At 41.2% G+C, this 11,621-nt stretch overlaps 1 protein-coding gene across 1 annotated transcript; it reads left to right on the top strand.

Annotated features, from left to right (window-relative positions):
• The first annotated feature begins 4,722 nt into the window (after positions 1-4,722).
• On the top strand, positions 4,723-11,126 carry LOC108269094 (CCN family member 3). Its single transcript, XM_017474660.3, has 5 exons — positions 4,723-6,028; positions 6,789-6,921; positions 9,611-9,865; positions 9,968-10,173; positions 10,476-11,126. The coding sequence occupies exons 1-5, from the start codon at positions 5,975-5,977 to the stop codon at positions 10,773-10,775; spliced, it is 948 nt and encodes a 315-aa protein (XP_017330149.1). The 5' UTR covers positions 4,723-5,974; the 3' UTR covers positions 10,776-11,126.
• The last annotated feature ends 495 nt before the right edge of the window (positions 11,127-11,621 follow it).

Below are 11,621 nucleotides of genomic sequence, written 5' to 3'. Positions count from 1 at the left end.
TTTGTCTTCTTCATTTTGCAGTTTTCAGTTTTTTATATGTATATAGATGGATGGATAGATAATTTAACTTTGGCCTCTGTCCAGTTTAAATGTAAAAATCTAATCTAATCTAATCTAATCTTATGTGTCTGTTCACAGTAAAACTCATTAATTTTATTGTTGTCTGAATAAACAAGTATTTTTAATGAATGTGTTTTTGTTTTGTTTTTTTTTATTTCCTCAACTAGCAAAAAAAAAAAATTTAAATCAGATTTAACGTTGCATGCTGGGAAATGGTTATGTGCTCGGAAGGCAACGAAGTCTGACAAAGAAGATTGAACTTAAACGTGAGCATCAAAAGGAAACACACCCTTATGTATAAGACAAGCTGTGAGGATGATGAAGATGATGAAGATGACGAAGATGATGAAGTATCCTGATCCCCTTTTTACTGTCGCTGAAGCATTCATGGACGTTCCTGTGAGTTCCGTGCGGATTTAGATGTTTGGACTCCTGACATCACAGTTATAAGGAACTCAAAGGAGATGAATAACAGAATCTGAAATAACTTTACGAGTTCTAGATTTGACCGTTTTCAGAGCGTGACCTCAATTTCAGATCGTTTATATTTTGTTCAGTGATGTTTTTGGGGTGAAATCTGGGTTCAACTCCTCTCATATATTCATTAATAAATATAATTACAATGACAACGTTCACTGTCGTGCATATTAATCAGAGATTTTAAAGCCATAATCTGACTAAAGCCTGACTAACTTGCATCCAAGTTTATTTACAATAGCCGGTTTTCCCAGACAGAGTGATAAGTCATGGTCCTGATATGAAATTTCAGATTTATCTTTATGCGAGATGCTGTAAAAGCAGAATAGTCATTAAATAAAAATATTGCTAGCATGTGTTCATTATAAATCATTGATATATAATAAACAGAAAGAGGTCCCAGGATGCGCATCTGAGGTACACCACAAAGAAGACTTTTATTTATTTATTTTTATTAAATCTCAGTAGAAGAATTTTTTTTAAAGGTTTTAGAGAACATAAATATTGACACTTTACCCTCTTAAAGAATTTTAGATTCTAACATGAAGGAACTGCAGAGAAAAAGTTTGTTTTCTCTCTCTCCTACTTCAGAGTATCCAAACACAGAAAACCACACAGCTCTGTTCCCTGAGATGAAGGAAGAACTCTGCTTTATTAAGACCGAGGGCTTTTCCTCCACAGGAAGACGTCGTCTTTTTTCGCAGAGCGAATTTTGGCAGCTCGAGGAGACGTTTTTTGGATCTAAAATAAGTCTCGTTTCACATTCTCTAATCCGTTCTCATTATCCAAGACATCAGCAACTGTATGAGACACGGTAACAGGAGGACGAGGGAACAGAGAAGATCTGAAGCAATGAAAATGTTCTTTGGTGAGACGAATTTGGTTTTAGTCGTCTGTCTAAAATACAAACTAACTGAGATTTATTGTGAGTTTAGTTTAAAACTGACAGCAGAAGCAGAACAGCTCGAGCCGATGTAAACTAAACGTTATAATCTTCTCCCCACACATTATTGTTGATGTCATTTCCGTTCCTTCCTGTCTACAATCACTAAAATTCATTTCAAAGTGAACCCGTTGAACCCGTTACATTTCAGCAAATCGGAATTTTCATTCAGTTGTGATTAATTTTTCATCATTAAGAAAAAAAATCGTTATTTTTTCATTTTTATTAATAAAGCTACCACAGGGTGAAAATCCAGATTACACACAGCGGGTGTGGCTAGGACGCTGTCAGAACAGGAGCAAGCCAAACCGGGACGTTCTGTGAAGTTTATAAACGTCTAGCTAATCGCAGAGCTTAAACGGTGATAATGTGGCAAGGACATGTGGCTCATTACTTTCACCGCTCGAGATGTTCCACGGGAGCCAAACAGGAAGCTTCTGTTTTAGCGCTTATTAGCGTCTAGCTCATCCGGCAGCCGCTGTGGCTTTGGCAGTTCTGATAATAGTCCAGAGACACAAACCTGATCGTTGTCTTCAGCGCGGCTCTCCAGATGTGAAAGTGAAAAAAACAAGAACGTCCCCTAACGTTGCCAGGTGTCATGGGTTAAGACAATATACCGTGTCCAACTGTGACCACATTTCTCTTTTACATCCTTGGTTTTGGCCTGGAGCGCTCCATTCAAGCAGAGAGCCTCCACCAAAATAAAGACTGGACCACCATTTTGTATGTCTTTGCAAGTCATTTGGAACAGCCAAGAACATCAGAGGCTTTTTGGGCGGTGCTGATTTATATACCGCGTTGGCACCAGAACGCTATCAGGATACCCGCAATCAATCTGAACGCCAGTTCTCCCATTTTTCATCACGGCAGCAAACTGAGCAAAGACCAAACAGGACAAGAGCTGTAAATCCTAACCGCTCTTCCAAACCACACTTTCTCAGAGCGCTGGAACGTTTCTGAACTTGGAGAGCAGCACATTCCAGCATGGTCCACACAGAGGAGAATGACGAGAATGAATGCGAAGGCTTCCGCAGTTCAGGTGCAACATTCCGTGTGCCGGTGTTATTGCGCTCCAGGGTCCAGCGCGGTCGGAGAGCCCAAGATTACAAGCTTCTCATACATTTACAAGCAGCAGCATCAATCAGGAAGATAATTCCAATAAAAATAACTGTCATGAATAAAATATAGAGATGCACCAAGAAGGAACCCCCACCCCCTTCCCCTTCCAAAAGATTTCCGTCTTGCTCACAACAGAGTATTCTGAAGCCAACAAAGGAGCCACTGTCCTCCTGCGGGAACGGCAGAACTCAGGTAGAGAAGAAAAGTACAACATGAAACTCTCACATCTGGACTGTGAACAATGCACAAGGCTCAGAAGTGTACAGACTAAAGTACAGACCAAAGAAGGGATCGTAGATCAGATCAGAGTATGGACAAAACTACATTCCAAAGTAGAGAGCAAAATAATGATCAGAGAACTGACCAATGTAGACCAGAATACATATCAGGGTTATTGATGAATCTGATGGTCTGGGGGTAGAGACGGTCCTGGAACCCATACTCTGGTAGCTCCTGCAGGAGATGGAACGTGTGAGGTGCAGAGTGTGTGAGGTTCTCAAACCCTCCTGTCATAGATGGTCTACATGCAGGGGAAGACAGTCCCTGTGATCTTCTGGGCTAGCTTCCATGGGGCACTCGTAGAAGTTGCATAAATTTCTCAGATTTCCAGAGGTTTATCCTGCTGAGGAACAGTCAGCACCCTGCATGAACATCTGCCAATTTCCATGTGAACGCACAAGGCTGAGTATATTTGCTTCATAAATTCAGCTGGATTTGTTTCTGTATGAACGTCAGGAACACCGTGAAGGAAAAACAAACAGCTGACAGTCTCGGGTTTCATAAATGTCAGAGTCATACTGAGACCCTGTCAACTGCCGCTGAAGACATGGAGTTATTTTTAGAAAAAAAAAATGCCAGAAGTTGAAGATCTGCCACCATTAGAACATCGGTCTGGGTTTAGAGAAAAGCTCGGCCATGAGCGTCCACTGGGGTTTGACTGGGAAGAAAAATTTTTCTTGTTGTTGTACAATTTTGTACAATTATTAAACACAACAATATTTTTGGGTCAACACATTTACCTCTTTTATTGATCACTGCTCGTTCTAGCAGGATATCTCCACTCGTCCTCTCCTTCAGGTCAAAACAGACGAAGTGTAAAAATATACACACCTACAATTCTGTACAAAGCCAATATTCTGACATCAGATTCAGAGTCTAGGTTGTTCACTAAAATACACCAACATAGGAAACAAGTTATTTTTGTTTTTCCGCTGTTTAAAAAAACAGATATGTATTGAAGAGATTATACACGGATTTTGATTAACAAAAGTTCATGCTTTACAGTAATTCACAGTGAAGGAATACAAACTCGGATCCGGACATAATTTCAGAGCAGAACTCTTTAATAAGCCGTTACAAACAACCTTGTAGCTGAATAATAAATTGTCCTGACGTGACCTCAGAGCAAAGGGCCGAATCTCGCCAGAAAGACACGGCCTATTAAAGCGTTTCTGTAGCCCGGTCCAAAATAAGGACCATTTATACTCTGATCGGCAGCAAACAAAATTCCTCACTCGGAACATAATGGAAAGCGAAGTGCCGTCTCCGGGTTATCCAGCGGTGACTGGAGTCCTCCAAAATCCGACAGGAGTTCTTCCCAGAGAAACGTTCGGCTCAAACCTTTTAATTATTCACGGCACCGGAGCTCCCCAAAATCCACTCTGAACAATGATTATTATTAACATGTGACCTTCCAAGATTGACTTTGTAATTAACTTTCTTGTTATAAAGGTCTTCCATCGCCATGCTTTTATTACCCACAATGCCATTAGACTGCCTGCTCATAGTGGTCCAGTGTGGTACAGCTGCATTGCATGCTGGGACGTTTGAACCAGCTTCTTGTCTTTTAATTTTCAATGAATATAAATGCATTTAATGTGTTTTCAGGGCGGAGTTAAAATCGAGGTTTTATTCTTGTGATACTGTATAAGAGTCGTAAAAGGCCAATATCATGATGATGTTAAACAAACGATATATTGTACGGTACTAAAATAACCCTGGACGTACAGTATTAACCCGTATTTTCTTCTTAACATTCTCTACATAGGCGAATTCCTCAGTTTCACAAGCTAAAATCACGTAAGAGAATATTTATAAATATTTCAATATTTTTTAAAAAAATGTAAAGGTAAGTTAGTCATTTTGGATTATGACTTAGCAGTCAATAAATTGTTTTTGTTTTTTTTAGGTTCAAAAAGTTAAAAACATCAAATTTAACATGTCATTATGAGTAAAAATGGATCTTTGTAGAATTATAAATTGATGATGTGTATCAAATGCCCAAAGAAAATGGACTAAAGATGTCAGAGAAACATCTCTGTACTTTACAACTCATTAAAAATGAAAGGTTCTATGAATATACACCAGTATGCAAATTAGACACGCCCCCATGTCTGTGCGCCATCACTAATATAGCCAATCCACAGCCACGGAGTGGTGTTGTGACATCACAAAATGAGCTGACTGTATGTAGATATGTAGCCCCGCCCATCATTTTTTAAATCTAAAGTAAAGTAAAGAATTTAAGTAAAGTAAAGAATTGCAATCTCTTTTATATTTAGTTCCGTTTTAACTCATGTTACCAAAAGACTCAAATTTATGTAAACAGAATCAGCAACAAAGTGGAGTTAATTATTTATATTTATTTATTTATTTATTTATTTGACTTAAAAAAAAGAATGTATCTGATGCTTCATTGAGAAGAATGAAAACCGGCGTGACTTTACAGTAGCACATTAGATTTACTACTGAATCATTGTCCATCTAGTGTGTGTGTGTGTGTGTGTGTGTGTGTAAGGATTAGAGCAGCTTTAGTGCTGTATAAATAACAGACATTGATGTGATTCACGACTCGTCAGATAGTTTCACACTAAAAGCTGAGAAATGTTTAACAGCACAGGCGTGTGTTTGCTCAGCTAACGGCTCTGCTGACTCTTTGTTCCTTCTTTGCTCCGCTGATCTGTAATGGACCTTCAGTGAGCCGTCAATCACGCGAGATTGTGTGGAGTAGTCTGTGGAAGAGGAACGTCATTTCTCCATTCAGCTTCTGAAACCAGGTTTCATCATTCTTCATGAATAAATATCATGCGTTAGTCATGTCATAACTAATAAACACTGTGTGTGTGTGTGTGTGTGTGTGTGTGTGTGTGTGTGTGTGTGTGTGTGTGTGTGTGTGTTTGCAGGGTCAAGAGGTTCTTCATTTTCTTTGGCAGTAAAATGTGACCTGCTAATGTATTGCTGTCCAATCAGCTGGTTGGGAACCCTGGCAAGCCCCACCCACTTTCCCCTCTTTCTTTACTCGTCTGTTTTGCGAGTACGTGTATAAATTTGTTCAGCACACTGCCGGATTTTACAAGGCCAGAACGAACCCTGAAGATGTTCAGCAATAGTTTCATGAAGAAGGAGGTTCCTCTGTCCGTCTGTGCACAGGTGATCATTTTTATACCTAACCGTCGATGCATGAGTTATTTCATTAAAACCACCGAGTTCAAATGTTTGTACACCCTTTACGTTTAGGGCAAGTTTTGGTTTTTCAGACGTTCCTTCGTTGGTGAAAATGATATAAAGGAAAAAACAAAATGATTTTTTATTTTTTATTTGGTATCTCTTGTTATAATCGCTCTGTTTTCTGGGTTACGCCGTGTGAGGAATGTTTTGAACTTTTCTTCACTTAAATAAAACTTAACAAAGGAATCAACAACATAATGAGACAGATTCAAATCAATTAACTAGAGCAGATGAGAGGGGGTGTATACTTTTGAGCATTTTAATACAAAGAACTCCTGATTGAGTTTTCAGTCAGAAAGTATCATTGACCTAACACAGATACGGATAAATGCTGCTGCGGTTACAATATTACTGGGATTCAATTTCAGCTCTTCTCATAAAGACTTTTTGTTAGTGTTAGCATTAGCATCACATCCAGCACACTCCTCCACAATTAGCATACAAGCTACAGAGAACTAGCCATTCTTAGCCAGCAGCATTTTTTCTGTTTATCTTTTATTTTTCCTGGTTAGTCATTTTAAATGGTGGTTAATCTTTTAGCCTTGCTATTACATTTCATTTGGTCTGCATTAGCTAGCTAAGACCTAAAAGAACGTCAAGTTTAATACTTAGCATGTGTTGGTGAAGCAATCTTTGACAAGGTGTTGGAGTTCCTCTGCTAAGCTCTGCGTTCTCCGTACAGGTTCTGTTATTCTGTGCAGTGATGTGTGTGAGACAGAGAGGAGAACCGTGTTCACAAACCAAGCCGTGCCAGAAGGGGCTACGCTGTCGCTACATGGGAGGAAACGGGAACAGAACCAGAACAGTGTGTGCTGGTGAGTATGTGCTTCGGGCTGGTCTGAGGTCTGGTGTGGGGTGTGGTTTAGGGATTGATTTGGGGTGTGGTTTAGGGTATGATTTTGGGTGTGGTTTAGGGTTTGATTTGGGTGTGGTTTAGGGTTTGATTTGGGGTGTGGTTTAGAGACTTATTTGGGGTGTGGTTTAGGCATTGATTTGGGGTGTGGTTTAGGGATTGATTTGGGGTGTGGTTTAGGGTATGATTTTGGCTGTGGTTTAGGGTTTGATTTGGGTGTGGTTTAGGGTTTGATTTGGGTGTGGTTTAGGGTTTGATTTGGGGTGTGGTTTAGGGATTGATTTGGGGTGTGGTTTAGGGATTGTTTTGGGCTGTGGTTTCGGGTTTGATTTGGGGTGTGGTTTAGGGTTTGATTTGGGTGCGGTTTAGGGATTGATTTGGGTGTGGTTTAGGGTTTTATTTGGGTAGTAGTTTAGGGATTGATTTGGGGTTTGGTTTCGGGTTTGATTTGGGGTGTGGTTTAGGGTTTGATTTGGGTGTGGTTTAGGGTTTGATTTGGGTAGTAGTTTAGGGATTGATTTGGGGTTTGGTTTCGGGTTTGATTTGGGTGTGGTTTAGGGTTTGATTTGGGTAGTAGTTTAGGGATTGATTTGGGGTGTGGTTTAGGTTTTGATTTGGGGTGTGGTTTCGGGATTGATTTGGGGTGTGGTTTAGGGTTAGATTTGGGGTGTGGTGTAGGGTTTGATTTAGGGTGTGGTGTAGGGTTTGATTTGGGGTGTGGTTTAGGGATTGATTTGGGGTGTAGTTTCGGGTTTGATTTGGGGTGTGGTTTAGGGTTTGATTTGGGTGTGGTTTAGGGTTTGATTTGGGTAGTAGTTTAGGGATTGATTTGGGGTGTGGTTTAGGGTTAGATTTGGGTGTGGTTTAGGGTTTGATTTGGGTGTGGTTTAGGGATTGATTTGGGGTGTGGTTTAGGGTTTGATTTGGGTGTGGTTTAGGGTTTGATTTGGGGTGTGGTTTATGGATTGATTTGGGGTGTGGTTTAGGGTTTCATTTGGGTGTGGTTTAGGGTTTGATTTGGGGTGTAGTTTAGGGATTGATTTGGGGTGTGGTTTAGGGTTTGATTTTGGGTGTGGTTTAGGGATTGATTTGGGGTGTGGTTTAGGGTTAGATTTGGGTGTGGTTTAGGGTTTGATTTGGGGTGTGATTTAAGGTTTGATTTGGGTGTGGTTTAGGGTTTTATTTGGGTAATAGTTTAGGGATTGATTTGGGGTGTGGTTTAGGGACTGATTTGGGGTGTGGTTTAGGGTTGATTTGGGGTGTGGTTTAGGGTTTTATTTGGGGTGTGGTTTAGGGTTTGATCTGGGTGTGGTTTAGGGATTGATTTGGGGTGTGGTTTAGGGATTGATTTGGGGTGTGGTTTAGGGTTTGATTTTGGGTGTGGTTTAGGGACTGATTTGGGGTGTGGTTTAGGGATTAATTTGGGGTGTGGTTTAGGGTTTGATTTGGGGAGTAATTTAGGGATTGATTTGGGGTGTGGTTTAGGGTTTGGTTTGGGGTGTGATTTAGGGTTTGATTTGGGGTGTGGTTTTAGGCATTGATTTGGGGTGTGGTTTAGGAATTGAGTTGGGGTGTGTTTTAGGAATTGATTTGGGGTTTGGTTTAGGGATTGATTTGGGGTTCTGATTAGGATTTGATTTGGGGTTTGGTTTAGAGATTGATTTGGGGTGTGGTTTAGGGATTGATTTGGGGTGTGGTTTAGGAATTGATTTGGGGTGTGGTTTAGGGATTGATTTGGGGTGTGGTTTAGGAATTGATTTGGGGTGTGGTTTAGGGATTGATTTGGGGTGTGGTTTAGGGATTGATTTGGGGTGTGGTTTAGGGATTGATTTGGGGTGTGGGTTGTGGTCTGGTTTAGGGTTTGATTTGGGGAGTAATTTAGGGATTGATTTGGGGTGTGGTTTAGGGTTTGATTTGGGGTGTGATTTAGGGTTTGATTTGGGGTGTGGTTTTAGGCATTGATTTGGGGTGTGGTTTAGGAATTGAGTTGGGGTGTGTTTTAGGAATTGATTTGGGGTGTGGTTTAGGGATTGATTTGGGGTGTGGGTTGTGGTCTGCTTTAGGGTTTGATTTGGAGGTCTGGTTTGCTGTTTCATTTGTGTTATGATTTAGGGTTAGTTTTGGGGTTGTTTGGGGGTTTGGGCTGGAACCTGGTTCAGAGTTCATTTTGGGGTCAGACTTTGAAGCTTTGTTTGGATTTTGATTTGCAGTCTGGTTTGGGGTTTGGTTTATAGTTTGGTTAGAGATTTGCTTTAGAGTTTGGTTTAGAGTTTGGCTTGGAGTTTGAGTTAGAGTTTAGGTTAGTTTGCTTTGTAGTTTGGTTTAGGGTTTATTTTAAGTTTATTTTGTTTTGGTCCATTGTCATTTTGGGGGTTTGGTTTGGGCTGGTTTCAGGCCTGTTTTGGTGTTTGGGATGGTGTCTGGTTTGTGGTTAATTTTGTAGTCTGGTTTGGGGTTTGAATTGGGGACTGGTTTGGGATTTGGTTTAGGGTCTGGTTTCTTTGGTTTGGGGTCTGGTTCAGGTTTTTATTTGGGGCCTGATTTGTCTTCTGATTCTCGGTTTCGATTGAGGACTGGTTCAGGGCCCGATTCATGATGATCATCACATGCTAACCATGCAAAACCTGGTGGCATGTTTATCTCCTGAGCAGCTCCTGATGCAGACTCCTGTGTACTGGGAAACTCTGTGTACCACAGCGGCGAGACGTTCTTCCCGAGCTGCAGATACCAGTGTGTATGTCACGGTGGGCAGATCAGCTGCGTCCCCCGCTGTAACCTGGATGTGATGCTCCCGGGTCCAGACTGTCCGTTCCCACGTAAGGTGCAGGTTCTAGGAGAATGCTGTGAGAAGTGGGTGTGTGATGCACAGGCCGAGGTCAGCGTGCTGGGGGCCTTCGCCATGGCGGGTGAGCTCCTAGTATTTTAATAAGCATGTTGATATTAAGACACATTTAATTCTATATCCATTATATTGAATGGCTTTTTTTGTGCGTTGTTGTGAATCTCAGCATACAGACAGGAGGAGACGTTGGGCTTCGATCCCAGCATGGAGTGCATGGAGCAGTCAACAGAGTGGAGCGCGTGTTCCCGTTCCTGTGGAATGGGCGTGTCCATACGGGTGACCAATCAGAACCGGCGCTGTGAGATGGTGAAACAGAGCCGCTTGTGTATGGTGCGTCCCTGCGACGCCACCAAAGAGCAAGCAGACCCTCAGGTACGAATCAGACAGATTTTACACTCGTGATCACCGTGACATACAATCGGTACATGACCCCCATGTACTGATTTTTCAGTCATGCAAGGCAGGTATATATCATTTTTTTGGAAGGGCTAAAATGCTACACATCATTTTTACTTTGTGTTTGTGTGTTTTATATGTTTGTGTAGATTTAATCACAAGAAACCACCATCAACTCTCCTTTTTACAATCAACACAATAAAAAAAATGTAATGTGCTGATGATGTCATCAGGAGGTTCAGTTCATATTCCAGTTTGTGGATTTTTTTCCCCTGCAGGAAGTCGGGACGTGTCTCAGGACCACGCAGAGCCCCGAACCCGTCCACTTCACCTTCAGGAACTGCTCGAGCGTGCAGGCATTTCGTCCTCGTTTCTGCGGCCGCTGCTCAGACGGTCGCTGCTGTACGCCCCACGCCACCAAAACGGCACCGGTGACGTTCCGCTGCCCGGACGGATCCACGCTCAAGAGACCCGTCATGTTCATCCGTACGTGTGCGTGCCACCGTAACTGCCCAGCGAAGGATAACGTACCACAGCGCGGACCCGAGACCGACCACGCCTCCGTCCTCACCCACTGAAGTCATGTGGAGAACAAACATGGAGACGCTTTTACTGCTTTGACCGAGCCTAACTCTGGCAGGAGCGATGAGATGACCTGAGTGGGGTTTCATATAAAAGCCCCAAGAAAACAGCTGATAAACAAAAATGACTTACGGTCATTTTTACGGTCATGACTTACGTATTTCTTACTAATTCAAGAATTATTTGGCTTAGAGGTTTGCGTTAAATTAGCTGCATGGATCAGTAGCTTAACTGTTTAAAAAACAACCGTAAATAACGACAGTTTAGTGTTATTTTATTCTGATTGTAAAACTCCACAAAGGCTTTGTATTTTTATTTATTCAATTTTTTGTGCAGAAGTTATAAAACTATAGAACTTTTCATCAATCAAACATTTTTTGTTGTCTGTTCATTTTCCAAAAGGTTCATGTTTTTTTTCAGCTATCTGTGCTGAAATCATGTAAAACACCACGTTGAGTGAACCCTGACCCTGACTATCACCAACATAAGCGCAGGTTTAAATCAGGATTAAAAAAAGATGCGTGATGTGTTATTCCTGGATGAAGACCAAAATTCCCAATTCTCTAGCTCTAGAAGTTTCTCTAGAAACAAAATTGTATACTGCTATACTGAAGAGTACTGAAGATTAGTGAAGAGTACTGAAGATTAGTAAAGAGTACAGAAGAGTACTGAAGATTAGTGAAGAGTACTGAAGAGTACTAAAGAGTACTGAAGAGTACTGAAGATTAGTGAAGAGTACTGAAGATTAGTAAAGAGTACTGAAGAGTACTGAAGAGTACTGAAGATTAGTGAAGAGTACTGAAGATTAGTAAAGAGTACTGAAGAGTTCTAAAGAGTACTGA

The sequence above is a fragment of the Ictalurus punctatus genome, chromosome 1, assembly GCF_001660625.3.
Source record: "Ictalurus punctatus breed USDA103 chromosome 1, Coco_2.0, whole genome shotgun sequence".
In the NCBI taxonomy this organism is placed as follows: Eukaryota; Metazoa; Chordata; class Actinopteri; order Siluriformes; family Ictaluridae; genus Ictalurus; species Ictalurus punctatus.
This window is presented reverse-complemented; position numbering and strand designations above follow the sequence as displayed.